The following is a 15,735-nucleotide window of genomic DNA, read 5'->3' as shown; positions in this document are numbered from 1 at the left end:
GGGCGAGTCTATTTAGAAGAAGTGGCATTAGAAGAAGTTTAAGTTTAAAAAAATTGTCTCTCAAAAGAAATTTCAATCGTTGTACTGTTGACATTTGGCTCTGTTGACTAATGAGTTTGCCGACCACTCCTCCAGAGGAACAGAAAAAAGAGAAGGTTACATCCAGGTTAGATCCAGATTAGATCAGGGGGAGAATTCTGCACATCTGAGGCCTTTAAGGAGCTCTCTTAGTCACATCACATACATTCTCAATTTTCAGGAAGGTCTGTGGTTCACAGATTCCGTTTTCAGGCCAGAAAATGGAGGGGGAAGGGGAAATTACCTTAACGAGTGGTATCTGGCGAGGAGGACACAGAAGTTAAGTTCGTGGGCAGTTAGTTCTTGATTAAGCAACTGACAGAGGAGGACATACGAGTGACCAGAGGTGGGTGACTCAGAAGGGCGTGCTTCTACAGCTTTCTGACCAGGGCTTTGAAATACAATCTTCGTATGTTTACTGAGCTTAGTAGGTGATATTTATAATCTCACACAATAAGAAAGGAACAAAGCAAGGCGGAGAGCTGGCAAGGAGAGTTGGCACACGTGGGTTAGCGGGGCCCTCTCTAAATATGATCACCTGGCCCAGGTCGGCCACCGTGATGTGTAAGAGGGTAAAGTGGTCCTTCCACGGACCTCCCTGACCACTTGAGACTCCCAAGGTGGGAAAAGCTCGAGCATCTGCAGGGAGAGAGTAAACTTGGAGGTTTGAAGAAGGGCGTGGGCCCCAGGAGTGCTCCCTTCCCCCCTTTCCCCAGACCCCTAGCTTCCTGCAGTATGGATGGAGGTGCCCAGCAAGTCAAGATGGGGAGTTACGGTTCTGGGTTTAAAAGGGAGAGCGGGGCTTTCACAGCAGGAGGGATACAGCGAACTGTTAGGTTTCCTTCAGTAGCTGCTGTGCCGGTGCCTGAGCAGCTTCCGGGTGAGGAGGCAGAAAGGCAGTGAGTGCCGGCGCTTGCCCACCAGACGGGCCTGCCACACTGGACCACCAGCTGCTGTGCCCACGGACGCGCCTCCTCCCAGAGGACACCCTGGACATTGACGTTGCTGGTGGCGAACACCCAGCAAGGCTGGGGATGGGCCCTGGGGCTAAGAAAGCCTGGAAGGAGAAGTGAGCGGTGTGATCGCATGAAAGGGGCTACCATGTGCCTCGGGAGAAGGGGTAGGTCTCCAGAGCAGAGAGTCCCCGGAGCATTCTCTCTGTCCCAGCTGTGGGAGACTCCCGGACTTAGCGAGGGCTCCGGTCTGTGCTCCCCACAAAGGCTCAGGGAAGTCAAGAGCACGAAGGGAGATCTCAGTGAACCCCCCACACAATAGCTCCTCATGCACCCTGGTTCCCGTGGCGGCCAGAGTGCTCGTAACCCACCCAAGGGCATCGGGACAAAGCCTGAGGGGCGGGGGGCAAAGGATGTCTTGGCACCACACTCCCCCCACGCCCTGCAGTCCTCACCTTGTTGGAAGGAGATGTACACCAGCCTCTCATCAAACTTCTGCACCCGCCGGAAGTTGTTGACCATTTCCCTGGGGGATGGGTCATTCTCTTGTGTGCAGTACAGAGCTGTCTCCAGAGCCAGCAGCTGCGGGAGAGGGGCACACACCCTCAGGCAGAGTGAGGGCCCCCTGGCCTGACCTCAGGAGGAGGGGACTGCTTCCCCCCCCCCCCCCCAGCGCCTTGGCAGAGACTCAGCAGAGAGCAGCGGGAAGGCCAGAGAACGGCCCCTCCCCTGCGGGCCTCTGGGTGACCGGGCACGGGGTAAGGTGATCTGTCTTCCCACCTCCCAGGCTTGGGGAAGGCTAGTGCAGTTACCTCCAGGTTCCGCCTGCCATCTGTGTGCAGGGAGGGACACCTGGGTGCTGGAGGGGCTCTGCTCTCCTGAGCCCGATTTGGGGCCCAACTCTAAATCTGGGGGGCCTGGGGCTTATTCTAATGTTCCCATCAGAAGGAAGGGCAAGAGGAGGCAAGAGTTTCCCAGGTCATCGGATGGCCAGTTCCATGGGGTTTTCATCTACCCACATGGATGACATAGTCTGTTTGCAAGGCAGTTTCGGGTTAGGATGTGACTGCTTCCCCACACGTTTCTCTCCTTGCGTCACCACATCTTATTCCTTTCTGCCTACTTGCTGCCTTTTATCTAGGTTACTCAGATCGGTAGCTTATAGGAAAAAAGGAGCCGCTCTGCGGGGGTGACGGTGGGCTGGGCCTGAGCCCTGGCTCCCGGCCACTTTCTTCTTGAATTGAGGCTGTGGCGTAGAGGGCCAGGCAGCGGCCTGGAACGCTTGGCTCTGTCACTAGCCAGCGGTGATCCCGCCAGTCTCCTCAAATCTAACCCTCACTTTCATCACCCGTACGGTGAGAGGGTCAGAGATGGCTGCCGAGGCTTCTGGCCCTCCGTCTCGCACTAGACTGCGAGCTTGAGGGCAGAGATCCTCACTCCCTCATTGCAGCAGCCCCAGCTCCCCGGTTCCTGAACCCATTCAACCTGACCCTGCCTTTATTCCGCCCCTGCAAAGGAACCGCGCTCCCTCCCACCGGGGAGTGAACACCATCCACCCAGGGGTATCGTGGGAAATGCAACTTAGCAACTGTTTTTTAAAGAACGGTGGAGACAGGTTCGTTTTCGTTTGACTTGATAGCCCCACACAGCGCTCCCAGCCACCCATGGCATTTGGGAGGTTGGAATAGGAGCCAGTGAAACTCTAAGTGAGGACAGCAAGCCACTGGGGTGGCTACGGTGATACCTGGTGGCCTCTGACGTGGAGGGGCCGACGCTCACCTGATCCTGGGAGATGTGCACGGGGTTCCGGAACACCGTCCAGAGCACCGTGGGGCTGCAGGGCGGCGTGGTCAGGGAGCCTTTGTAGCGATAGTACTCGGCCGGCCTCTCGGGAAGCAGCTCTTCAATGCTGAAGCCGGGAATGTGCACTTCTTGGCCTGGAGAGACAGGTTGGGGGATGCATCGGCCTTGCTCCCCACAGCAGAGGAGCAGCTGAGCCTGTGACTGAGCCTAGAAACGGGAACGAGCCCCTTTCTGGGCCATCGGACCCCAGGACCTGGTCCCAGACACCTGCCCTCAGCATCCTGCCCGTTTTTCTTCAGGTCACACGGGAGTCACTACATCCGTCCCAACAGAGGGCGACTCGGCATCCCAGGACCCCTCACCTTTGTACTTGACTTGCTGAAGGTGACTGAAGATCTTGTCATAGGAAGGATTGAAGGAGCCAATCTGCAACAGAGACAGGGCGGGCTGAACTGGGAGAGACTCCTGTAGGCCGCGCCTGGGCCGACAGTGGTGATGGGAGAGCTTGGCTGGGGCCATGGTCACTGCTGCCAGGCCTCCCTGAAGAAGGCCCTTCACGAGGACAGTTATGATGGGCCTCTAGGCTGGTACGGGGTTGGTAGAACGATCCTGCCTCCTGTAGCTCAGGATGTGCTGTTTCCACCCAAGGTGCTGGGCTGGAGTGTCCCGGGGCACGGGATGTAGTAGCCTGTGCTCCCGGTTACCCGCTGTGAGCCCGAAGGCTTGTTCTCTTACCGGAACTCGAGGGAGCCTGAGCTCATGCCGCCAGGTCAGGCAGAGCGCATGTTGAGAAACAAGGCACACGCTTTCTCATTAGGGGAAAATGATGCAGGGGAATCAGGAGATGTTCCCATTTTCTGGGATTAGGGAAGAACTCCTTCCAGGGTCCATAAGGATGGAACTGGGATGCCTGGAGTTGTGTCAGGAGTTCAGGCATCTGGTGGTACAGAACTGAATGATTCCTACTTCACCCCCCCCCCCACACACCCCACCACCCACACACACACACACACACACTCACACGTTCACACACACACTCACACTCCCATGTCCTGTCCACCTGGGCAATTCCATCCCTTATGCATTAGGGCTGGAGGCTAGGGCTCATTTTCCCGATGTCACAAAGGACATGCCCCGTCCTGCTGCTCAGCCACTGGAAGTGCTGCCTCCAGGCCAAGAGAGAAGGAACTCCATGGGGAACACCCCCCTGCTCTGGAGGCAAGACACGGGTGTGCATGGAACCAAATGCCGAGTCTGATATCATCCCAGCTTCAAACTTCACATAAAACCCCTCTTAACCTCTCTTACCTCTATGAGAACAGCTAGGACGGCGAGGCCTTCTGACTTGTTACTGGCGGTGCTGGCGTTGGGGTACAGGTCCGAGTTATAATGGACAATGTGCAGCTGCAGTGGGCGAGAAGCCGCTTATGAGGGGATGGGCGACTCGTGGGAACCTCTGGCTTTTGCAAGAGACTGGAGTCCCATGGGGAGGACCGACCTCCCCCCTCCCGCCCCCAGGTAGATCACGCCTCTCAGACCCTCCCCTCATGGCCTCCACAGTTTCCCTTTTCCCTCATTCCCCCCTGCAAACTGCCAGGCCAGACTGTCCATCTTACTAATTCATTGCATCCCCGTGTCTGACATCCTGCTTGGAAAGTACCAGGTGCACATTAATACTGAATGAAGAATGAATGAACGATCAAATGGGTTTTTATACCAGCCTGGTACTTTGGAACACTTCTCCCTTCGAATTTTCCTTACTTGTTCTGGAGCCCGGGGCAAAATGGCCTCACGTGTCTGGCCACTATGCACTTGATCTGGAAGCAGTGGGGGCTGGGGCAGTAAGCCTCTAACTGTGCTAGTAACTTAATTGTAATTGTATCCTCAGTAGGACACACATTTATCCCTCAGGTAGAGAAAATCACAGGTCTAATATTTGGTCTCAAGTGAAAACAAGTCTAGGTAAGCATTAAGACATGGTTGGGACAAATTCTGACAACGTTTATAACCTGATTTTTAATCCTAAAGGTGGTGTCATTTGTTCTCCCAAAAAAACATATTAGTAAGTAGATCTACAGGTTTGACACATGCATTTTTGTTGATTCCTTGCCTCTTTTTCCATCTTATATGGTTATATTTAGAATTCAAGAATATTTTATTGAATACAGCTCCATGTTCCCCACTTTTCAAGTGGCCCTTTCTAATTTTTAAAAATTACATCAAATTATTGCTTTTTTCATGTGGACCTCTATTCAGTATTTCTTAGGGGCTCCTACTTCACCATTTCCCCCTCCCACCCCCTTCCCCCGAAGGATGCATCCTCCCCTATTGTCCAACACCATCCTTGCCTGGCATCGCTTTGACAAACGGAACAGAATCCTTTATGGCTAAAACCCCGAAGGTCCTAGAGCCTTATTTCTTTTTACCGCTGACCTTTGAGCCTGTGGGCACTGTGTTCAGACTAAATCGAGAGGAGGTGAAGTCTAATACAAACGGAAGGGAAGCCCCTGCTGAGAGGATGGCGTTGTCTTACACACACTCCATCCAGAAGAACCTCCAACAACCAAGGACCCTCCATAGAGAATCCGCCACTTTAGGGTTAACCTGGTGCATTTTCTCTGTTATTGACATCTATGGCCCATCTTCACCAGGCTCTTGGCCTGATGATGTGGCTTAATAGCAGAAAATACAATAACTAGAAATATTTTTAAATGTCCAAACCCTCCCGGCCTACACCCTAACTCCTTTATTCCCCATGGGAAAGTAGGAGCCTCCACACGGCAATTAGCCTGGAAGAACTCGCAGTTCTGGGGGTTCAGAGAGGGGCCTGGCCTGGAATATGTGCACCTCCAGCAGTGCCATGCGACTGGGCCGGAATTATAGTCTTTCCACATTCGCAGCTCAGCCTGTCATTAGCCTGAGGCATTAAGCAGTTCAGCAATTAAGAACAGAGGAGAGCGGTCATGTCAGTGTTTACTGTGGGCTCCGCTGGCTGATCAGTTGAATTTACCTCCTCGTATTGCCCTGTAAACATTCAGAACACACACCAAGTTCAAGTCCATGGGAGCTCTGACGTAAAGCAACTCTCCCCTCGCCCACCATCGCACGCGCCGCGCCTCCTCCTGTCTTCCTTTGGCATTTTGGGTTAGTGCTTCAGGGCTACGTAACACAATGCTCTGTTGACACCCCAAGCTGTCCTCGGTGAGTCTCCGGTTGCCATGACGCCCTGCACGTTACGATGCCAGCCATCCCTTGGTTTGTGGCCAAGTAAAAGAGTAGCCCTGGACTTGGGTCCCAAGTTCCAAGCACAAACCCGTGTTCAGGGAAAGGAAAGATGGGACGGGAAAGACCTGCGCCAACAACATGGCATGTGGAGAAGACTGAGAAGTTGGGGAGCCGTTAGCCCAGTGTAATTCAGCAGGGGGTGCGTCAGCTAGACAAGCTGGTGGGATCTGTGCCAACAGAAGGGCGATGTCTAGAAAACGGGCATATGTGTCCCACTGTGCCCCCTGGGAGCACTGCCTTCTGAGCAGCATCGCTCAGTAAACGATACAGAGACAAACTCAGCCTGTTTAGGAGAGAAAGGGGACCTGGACACCACAGGGGAGCTGCAGGGTGGCCGGAGTAGCTACACCTTCCTGCGCTGCTCACAGGGCTGGGTGTGGCTGTGGAGAGCATGAAGGCAGAGCCCCCCACCCCACCCCGTCACTGATCTTACAGCTCCCCGCACCCCCACCCCCATGCTCTCATCTTCCCGCACACCAGCCAAGGGGAAGAATGCCAGATCACCCACCCTGGGCAGCTCCTGCCAGCCTGGCCACCCCACTCACCTCGGCAGCGAAGTGCTTCCCACCAACAGTGTGCTCGGAGCCGTGGGGGTCATTCTGGTCCCCCCAGTGCAGGTGCAGCTGTGTGGCACTGTAGCGGGATGGCAGGCCCCGGATGTGCATGCCCGGGGGCAGCTTCAGCTTCACTGCGGGGAGTGGAGAGGTAGCCTTCAGAGTCAGGTAGGCAGCACCTGCTCGGGTCCCATACAGGGGCCCGGTGGACACAGCAAGGCGGAGACCCGAGACACACAGCCTGCGGGTCAGGAACCGGGCCTCTGTCCCTGAGAACACCCCCGTTTCACTAAAGCAATCCCAGCGGCAGCAGCACCTTCCTGGTTCCCCTTGGAAAATGGAAAATGATGGCAGGAACACTGATACTAGGCCCACGGGTGGATGCTTGTTCACATGGCCATGCACTGCACACCTGACCGTGAAGATAGACCCTTTAATGAAGCGCCTGCCAAGCTGTAGAATTCTATCACAGCAACATTAATCATTGCCATTTATGGAGCATCTACTCGATAACAGATCCCAACATACATACTTTCTCATCTTCACAGTACTCACCCTCCCACCCCCATATGCCCATTTTCTAGGTGAAAGCTCAAGCCAGCATTCAGATCCAGGTTTGTCTGACTCCAAAGCTTGGGTGTGGGCCCGCAATGAACTGTGTGGCTCCCTCCTTGAGTTCATGATGCCCAAGAATTCGCTCCCACGCCACAGCCAATGGCCAAAGGGGCCCTGGCCTGTCCCCTCTCTCACCCGAAGACATGTGCTTCTTCTGACAGGTGCTGCCCTGGCAGAAGGGGCTGAGCCCAGGACCCACAGCACCCCTGGAGGGAGTGGTCTGGGCCCCTCCCCCTGGTGCCTCAGTGGAGCCCCCTCCCCGGCAGATGGACGAGGGCAGGCAGGCAGCTGAGGGAAGCTGAACACCTGCAGGTCTTTGGGGTCTCTCCCTCACCTGAGTGGCCATTGTTGGTCAGGGTTAATTGCTCGTTGGCAGACACGTTATAGCCCTGGAACTCAAGGGGCCCCAGGCTGGCATCGTACTGGAGGATGTCACTGTGCAGGTCTATTGGGGACTGCATCAGGCCCCCACAGGACGGGTAGTTCTTGGGCCAGCTCTTCTCCCCAGCAGGACCTGGAAGGAGAGATTCAAGCCCAAGGTTTAATCTGGTTTCCACAAACAATTTTTTTTTTCTAACCTTGTAATTCTGCGTTCAATAGAATTACACCTATTATCTTCTTACTCCCCAGAGGTCTATTCTCCGAGGCCCAGAGAGCTCCGCCTACAGAACCAGGTGCAGCCAATGCCCCAGACCACTTGCTGGTAGTGATGTGGGGAAAGGACTGGAGCAGCAGACCAGGGACGTGGGCCCACCAGCTCTGCTTTATTCTGTACATTGTTCCTATTTTGATACAGCACATCCTCTCCACATGAAGACCTGCTGACTTTCACAGTCTACCTGTTGTGAGCAGGGCTCACTCTGGGCCTTAGGGCCGCCAGGTTGCACACCAACTGGAGCCCCTGCTGGCCCAAGCTTGCATTCTAGTGGGAAGAACTTAATGAATCTGCTCGGATGCCCAGATGGGAAAAATCGGTGTCGGACTGACTGCAGCGCCAGGTAGGTCTTTGAGACTAATGGATTTACAGGTATGATCTTCCTGAGAGGAAACCCTTGAGGATATTGGCTCTTGATACCCATGTCCAGGATAAATACAGAACCCAACCTGATAGGGATACTTTTCAAACATCAAGTAATTCAGGCCTGGAATCGCAGAGCCAAGTGCAAGGTTTATACTGAGAAAAAGTATGACAGTACTACAAACTAATTATTACAACCTCATTGACAAACTATCAGTGAAGAGGCAGACTTAAAATAAATCCTCCATGGCACAGGCCCCCTGATGACTACCAGGTGATAGTCCTCCCTCTGGAAATGAAAATGAATAATCCTGTCCCACGGTCAGATAAACCTTCTCACTCCCACAGGGAAAAGTCTTTAAAGAATGTAAAAGCTATGTTTAAAAGATTATCTCCATGGCAATTAAACAGATTTCAGGCTGAGGTTTCTCCAGAAGAGCAAATAATTGGCATGTCACGGCTTGTTAGAGTAGATGGTGGTGCCCTGTGGGCCCTCTCGGAGTTGGGAACCCAGCATTGCCTTCGGGGGTCCATTCATCAGCGTTCAGCACAGAGAAGGGTGTTAACTAGAGCAGAGGAGGAAGGAGCACCACTTCTTCTGGGGACCCTTCCATAGACAACAAGAGTGTGAGTGTGTGTCCTGGCCCTCAGCACCCCGGTTCCCTGCACTGCAATCTCTAACCAGGAGACCTCTTCTGAGAGTAGGGAGAGTCAGAAGCAAAACTCAGTGCCCACGTTCATTTAAAATGCTGCAAAGAGTTGGTGCTAGGTCTGGACACACGCAGTAGAACCCTTCTAGAACCTTCCAGGCTGTCAACGTTTGCATATACCTTTTCAGAAATGCTAGATCTGGAAAGGACGTCAGAATCTCCAGGCCAACCTTTCACTGGACACGTTTCCTCACGTGCACACATCAGTCAGAGTTCCCACTGAACTATGCTGTTTTTGTAGCCAAGGCCTCAAAGCGCTGGACTCAAGGCAGCTCAACTGCACCAAGATGGTGCCTGGGGAGAGGCTGGAGGAACCAAAGCAATGGGGCAGACTGGGGAAGACAGTGATTCAGCTGAGGACAAAACCAAATTCTTCAGGGACAGGAGGGAGCAGGGAGGAAGCAATCCTGAGGTGTCATGCAAACCCTAAGGGCCAGGAAGAGGCTCACGGAGTGGGGGCAGGCCCTCCAGAGTAAGGCCTTTTCTCTGCTCACTACACCGCCTGGGCCCAGGGTCCAGGTGGCAGAAGCTGCCAGATGCGCATGAATGGAAATTCTCAGGAAGTAAAGAGGCCATGAGAGGACAGCTCCATGCACGCGTGACTCAAGGGAACCAGGTTAGAAGAAGGATGTTCTCTTCCTAGAGCAGAGTTTTCACGAAGAGAGCGTTTTAGTGCTGACACCCCAGGAGCTCCTTGGAGACTGAGACATCTCCTTTTCATCTCTGTGAACCCGCGTTGTGACGGGGGCCACACACATGACAGGCATTTAGGAAACATTTTCCGAAGAATGAACGATTCCGGAGAACAGAGAGCTTGGGAAGAATTTTTCTCCTTTATTTTGTTCTAATTACTCTTCTTGGACGTTAGGCTGAATGAGGTATGTGGAGACAGGAAAAGACCAAGGTTATAAAAGGCAGCAGTGGGGGCCAAACCTCCCAGGAAAGAGAAGCAGCTCTCCTGGACCAGGACAGTCGGAGAACCAGATTCTGGCACCAGCTGTCCCACCACCTCAGTGACCTCGAGCCGGTGACATCCTGCCTAAGTCTCCTTTGCCCTGCGTACAAATGGGAGGATTGGACAGCATGTTCCAAACATCCCTTCTGGCTCTCAAGCTCTGGATTTATTAAGATTACTAAAACTAAGCGCCTTCATCCTCTGAATCAGGCGAGTTTGAACGAGTTGGAGAGGGTTGCTCATGCCACAGCAGCTCCTGGGCATGTGACAAGGAACCAACTATGGGAATGAGGTTACAGGGCGCCGCTACTCCAGGGCTGGCTGGAGAGTGGGCAGCATCTGCATCAGGAACCTGCCCATGGTCTTGGCTGCTGTCCACAGAGGGCACTCGTCCATGAGCGCCAGTCACAGGCCCTTAGATAAGAGGGCTACTCCTGCAGCTGCTGATGCTTTTTTATATATAAGGTATTTTAATCCTACCTAATAATAGACAAATATGCAAATTGACCGTACCTTCACTATGCCCACAATTGGCCAGGAGGCGCGGGGCGGGGGGGCAGGACTTGGGGTGGTCGGGTTGGCCGATTGAGCCGGCGGGACGCTGAGCTCACATCGCCAGCGGCGGCGCGAGCTCAGCGTCTGCGCCATGGCTGTGCTGCGGCACAGAAGGGGCCTCTGGGGCAGCAAGCCCACGTCCCACCACGGACCATCAAAAGCGGGGGAGCTGGGTGCCTGTCCGCTCCGGCACCAGGCCTTTCAGAAGCCTCCCCCGCGCAGGAGGCTTCTGAAAGGCCTGGTGCACCAGCGGACACCCAGCTTTCCCGCGATCGAAAGCGGGGAGCTGTGTGTCCGCTCCGGCACCAGCGGACCCCCTGCCATCAAAAGCGGGGAGCAGGCTGCCAGCAGTGTCCGCGGAGTGTGCTGTGCTTTGCGGGGCAGTGGATATGGCCTGGATGGCAGGTTAGGCCTAGGGGACCCTACACGTGCATGATTTAATCATGCACTGGGCCTCTAGTATGTATATATATGTATATATATGTGTGTGTGTGTGTGTGTGTGTGTGTGTGTGTGTGTGTGTGTGTATTGATTTCAGAGAGGAAGGGAGAGGGAGAGAGATAAAAATATTAATGATGAGAGAGAATCATTGATCACTGCCTCCTGCAGGCCCCACATTGGGGATTGAGCCCGCAACCCAGAGCATGTGCCCTGACCAAGAATTGAACTGTGACCTCCTGGTTCATAGGTCAACACTCAACCATTGAACCAGGCCAGTGGGGCTACTGAAACTTCTTTACTTATCGTTGTTGTTGTTGTTGTTGTTGTTATTTTAACGGTCTAGCTCCTTACAGCTCTACAACTCTACCATGTCAGCAAGGCAAGAATTGCCCCATTTTATAGATGAAAATGAGATGAACCGATTTGCCCAAAGTTAGACTTTGGCTGAATTACCCTGCCTGAGTCACAGGACTGACATGCCCTCTGTTTCAGCACTTTCCCAGGAGATTCTGTGCACCTGTCTCCTCCCTTCCTGTGCTCTCCTTGAAGACAAGAACCATGGCTCACTCATTCAGCCTTGACCACAATGCCTGGCACAGAGCAGGCCCTTGCGTGCTCACTGCGAGGCATTCTCATGCTAATTGAGTGCTTGTTTGTCCCCAGGGAAGCACACACCTACATTAATCTCCTAGCCTCCCATTCCCAGATATAATTTTTTTCCCCTCAAGTTCAAAATTTGCCCTCCTAGCTTTCTAGTTAACATGCATGACAATTTGTTCTGTCTGGGACCACTCATTGAAAAAGAAACCTGGTCCCTGCCCTGTAGCCTGGGAGATGGCCTGCCAAGTATGGGCTTCATGGCGATTCCTGGGACACTCCACCAGCATGTGATGGCTGGCGTCCCCTCCATCTTTGTGGCTTGTAAGTGAGAACGAGGTGCCATGTGGGTGGGCACCAGACAACTAGTATCAGGGTGTCAGTGGGAGGCTCCTTCCTGCCCCCAGGCTCTGCCTGGCAATGTGTGACCCACCTCCACAGTAGCACCGGCCTCTTCACTGGTAGTTGAAGCTCAGGCTGTAATTTTTCAACGCAGTCTCAGCTTTCACACTCATGCCTTGTGTCTGCTGCCAGAAGACTTCCCTTGGGACCAACTCTTCCAAAAGAAGCATTTATTTCCAGCTACCTAAAAATGTGGCTTTTCTCTTGAGGGTTGGCTTTGCCTCTTCGATTGGTTGGATTCCTCCCATGATCATGATAAAGGAGATCATGTGTATCTCCCAGTTTGTTTCCACATAAAAGCAAGGCATTATTTCTTCCTAGTTCATGACTTGAACTGCTTTAGGCAAAACAGAAGAGGACCGAATTTCTGTTTTGAAATGTAACAAGAGATTAACATGGCACAGTTTGAAATGCCTCTTGTGATTTCTGATTGGAAACAATCAGGCCCAGGGTACAAGACTTGCATTACCCAAGGCCCAGAATTTTTTCATGGAAAATTTCATATGTATACAACAGTAGAGAGGAGAGCACACCCCAAGCTTCAACAACTAACAATGCATAGTCAATCTGGCTTCATCTATCCTATACCTACACTCCCCTGTTCTTGGATAATTCTGAAATGAATCCAAATATATGTCATTAGTACATATTTCAGTATGTCTCTCCAAAAACATAAGGACTCAAAATATTATTACCACTCTTAAAAAGAAAACAATTAATTCCTTAATGTTATCAAATCCAGACAAAATTAAAATTTTTCAATTTTTCTCAAAATTTGTAATGATTTATTTGTAAAATTCAGGATTCAAATAAGATCCACATATAGCAGCTAGTTGCTGTGTTATGACCTATATCTGAACTGAATGGAGCAATGCCTCATCAGAGAACAATTGGACCCACTCTTCCAAGACTGAAAATCTCAGAGCCAGGCTGACTCAGTCCATTCTTTGCCCTTATTTGATCCTGGAGTCAAGTTTCCATCATCTCCATGAGGCCCTGGAGTCAAATTTCCATCACCACCACCACCTCCACCAGGTCCTGGAGTCATGTTTCCATCACCACCATCACCTCCACCAGGTCCTGGAGTCAGGTGTCCATCACCACCATCACCTCCACCACCTCCACCAGGTCCTGGAGTCAGGTGTCCATCACCACCACCACCTCCACCAGGTCCTGAAGTCAAGTTTCCATCACTACCACCACCTCCACCAGGTCCTGAAGTCAAGTTTCTATCACCTCCACCAGGTCCTGGAGTCAGGTGTCCATCACCACCACCATCTCCACCAGGTCCTGAAGTCAAGTTTCTATCACCTCCACCAGGCCCTGGAGTCAGGTGTCCATCACCTCCACCACCTCCACCAGGTCCTGGAGTCAGGTGTCCATCACCTCCACCACCTCCACCAGGCCCTGGAGTCAGGTGTCCATCACCACCACCACCTCCACCAGGTCCTGGAGTCAAGTTTCCATCACTACCACCACCTCCACCAGATCCTGGAGTCAGGTTTCCATCACCACCACCAGGTCCTAGAGTGAAGTTTCCATCACCTCTATCACCTCCACCACCTCCAACAAGCCCTGGAGTCAGGTTTCCATCACCACCACCTCCACCAGGTTCTGGAGTCAAATTTCTATCACCACCACCACCTCCACCAGATCCTGGAGTCAAATTTCTATCACCACCACCACCTCCACCAGGTCCTGGAGTCAAGTTTTCATCACCACCACCTCCACCAGGCCCTGGAGTCAGGTGTCCATCACCTCTACCACCTCCACTAGGTCCTGGAGTCAGGTGTCCATCACCACCACCACCTCCTCCAGGCCCTGGAGTCGAGTTTACATCACCACCACCACCTCCACCAGGTCCTGGAGTCGAGTTTACATCACCTCCACCACCTCCACCAGGCCCTGGAGTCAGGTTTCCATCACTACCACCACCTCCACCAGGTCCTGGAGTCAGGTGTCCATCACCTCTACCACCTCCACCAGGTCCTGGAGTCAGGTTTCCATCATCACCACCACCTCCTCCAAGTCCTGAAATCAAGTTTCCATCACCACCATCAGGTCCTGAAGTCAAGTTTCCATCACCTCCACACTCCAGGTTAGGCCCTCACCAGGTCACACTGCAAAGGCTCCCTGCAGGGTCCCTGCCTTAGTCTTTCCTGTGAGCTGCCAATCTCCTTTCTAATAACCAGGTTTAACCAGGTGCAGCCCTGCTTCTGTGGCCCTACTCCATCTCTCCACTCCCTTTCCTACAGCATGCCCTATCTCACCTCAATAAAACAAGGCAGGACCATAGCCGTCCGTCATGACCTAAAAACCCTTCAGACAGTCAAGGCCTTCCCAGTCGGCCCCCATGCTCAGGCCAGCTCCCTCATCCTCAGAACAAGCTGTGCTAACCAACCTTCCCAAATGTTCTTAGGCTAAAAAATTGAATGAAATGCTTTCTTCTTTCCTCTTCAGCTTTCCAAATCTTGTCCACTCCTCAAAGTCCAGCTCAAGTTCTGCCAAAGCTACTCCAGTGCTTATTCCCGACCCTGAACACCTTAGCCAGCCTCCGTTGGTACAGTGACTGGAATTGTCATTTAACCTGTTTCACCCAGGACTGTCATCTCCAGTAGAGCATAAGCCTGTTCCAGACTAGAACTCCAAGTCTGCACGCTTCAAAGACCTTTTGAAGACTGGAACTTTTGTCACATCTCTCCAAGTCTGAGCACATAGTGGCACTTACTAAATGCTTAATGAATTGATCTGAAGGGTTTCTGAAGCTCATTTCAGAAATCTAGCCATAAAGAGATGAGAGAAGAGTGTGGGTGCATACACACATATGCATTATAGGAAGATGAAGGTAACAGTAAAACTTTGGTGTTTTAATGGAGAGATTTGAGCATATTTCCACGCAGAAGCAATGGGAGTAGAGAAGGAAGGTGGATCAGGAGAGAGAGAAGCTCATTAATGGAGTGTGGCCCTGAGCAGATAGTAGGGGATGGATCCAGCCAGCAGAGGTAGAAATTAACTCTGGGCTGAAGGAGGCACTCAGCTAACATTTGCTGAATGGATCAGACCGAAGCCTGCTTGGAGAGGAAACCCAGGGAGTGAAAACCCATCAGAAACCCTGGAACTCAGCAGGCCTGCAAAGGTGATCAGAAGGAAAGGAGGCCAGCAGGGGAGTGGGTTAATGATTGATGGACGAGGTCTTATGATTTTATTATAAACAAGCAGAAGCCAAGGAACCAAACTGGCGTTGAAGCTTTTCCCCCATTAATGCTACAAATGAGTTGGAGCAAGGGCGGTGAGCACGGGCTAGAGGGTCAGGGTTACTTATTACTGAGAAAGCTTCGAGCAGGACTGCCACTGCAGGCCCATCAGTCTTCCTGGGATGTTATGATACTGATCAATACCAATGGAAACGTTTCCTAAAGGTGCTTTAATCCACACTTTATATCAACCTTTTTCTTATTTCAGTTTTTGTTTGGATCAGCTTGAGAGTGAGGACAGGGACAGGGATTGGTTAAAGTCCTGCCAAGCCACTCTTGGTATCATTTCGGGTTTAGCCATGGCAGTGGGGGCCAGTCTCACAGGCTGGAGGTGGGAAGACGTACACCGCAAGCCCGGGGTTATCAACTTAACTCTGAGAGACCTCGGGAAGTCCTTCTTCTCCGCCTTGCCACATCTAGAGTCTGTTCCCCCCTCCCCGCCATAATCCGTCTGCAATATTGTTGGGGTGGAGGGAGAGGAGAGGTCCAGGGAGTGGGTGGAGAACAGGAGACTC

At 52.5% G+C, this 15,735-nt stretch overlaps 2 protein-coding genes across 5 annotated transcripts in view; one reads left to right on the top strand and one right to left on the bottom strand.

Annotated features, from left to right (window-relative positions):
- The window catches only part of APH1B (aph-1 homolog B, gamma-secretase subunit), a 113,280-nt gene that overhangs the window by 53,433 nt on the left and 44,112 nt on the right, over positions 1 to 15,735 (top strand). The window contains exons 7-8 of one of the 2 annotated variants that reach the window (XR_008556111.1): positions 8,085 to 8,286; positions 14,427 to 14,684. The exons of the other annotated variant lie outside the window; for it this stretch is intronic. The gene's annotated coding sequence lies outside the window, so the exon portion shown is untranslated. Of the gene's footprint in view, positions 1 to 8,084; positions 8,287 to 14,426; positions 14,685 to 15,735 lie in introns of those variants that run through there. 2 annotated transcript variants of the gene reach the window in all.
- Positions 1 to 15,735, bottom strand: part of CA12 (carbonic anhydrase 12) — a 50,696-nt gene that overhangs the window by 9,808 nt on the left and 25,153 nt on the right. For all 3 annotated transcript variants that reach the window (XM_028141988.2, XM_054716168.1, XM_054716169.1), the window contains exons 3-8: positions 7,623 to 7,802; positions 6,665 to 6,807; positions 4,143 to 4,238; positions 3,197 to 3,260; positions 2,811 to 2,968; positions 1,487 to 1,613 (exon numbers count right to left, since the gene is read on the bottom strand). In XM_028141988.2, coding sequence (XP_027997789.2) covers positions 1,487 to 1,613; positions 2,811 to 2,968; positions 3,197 to 3,260; positions 4,143 to 4,238; positions 6,665 to 6,807; positions 7,623 to 7,802 — 768 coding nt within the window. The remainder of the gene's footprint in view (positions 1 to 1,486; positions 1,614 to 2,810; positions 2,969 to 3,196; positions 3,261 to 4,142; positions 4,239 to 6,664; positions 6,808 to 7,622; positions 7,803 to 15,735) is intronic.

Source organism: Eptesicus fuscus, chromosome 5, assembly GCF_027574615.1.
Source record: "Eptesicus fuscus isolate TK198812 chromosome 5, DD_ASM_mEF_20220401, whole genome shotgun sequence".
NCBI classification, from domain to species: Eukaryota; Metazoa; Chordata; class Mammalia; order Chiroptera; family Vespertilionidae; genus Eptesicus; species Eptesicus fuscus.
The sequence above is the reverse complement of the archived record's forward strand: the minus strand, read 5'-3'. Positions and strand labels throughout refer to the sequence as shown.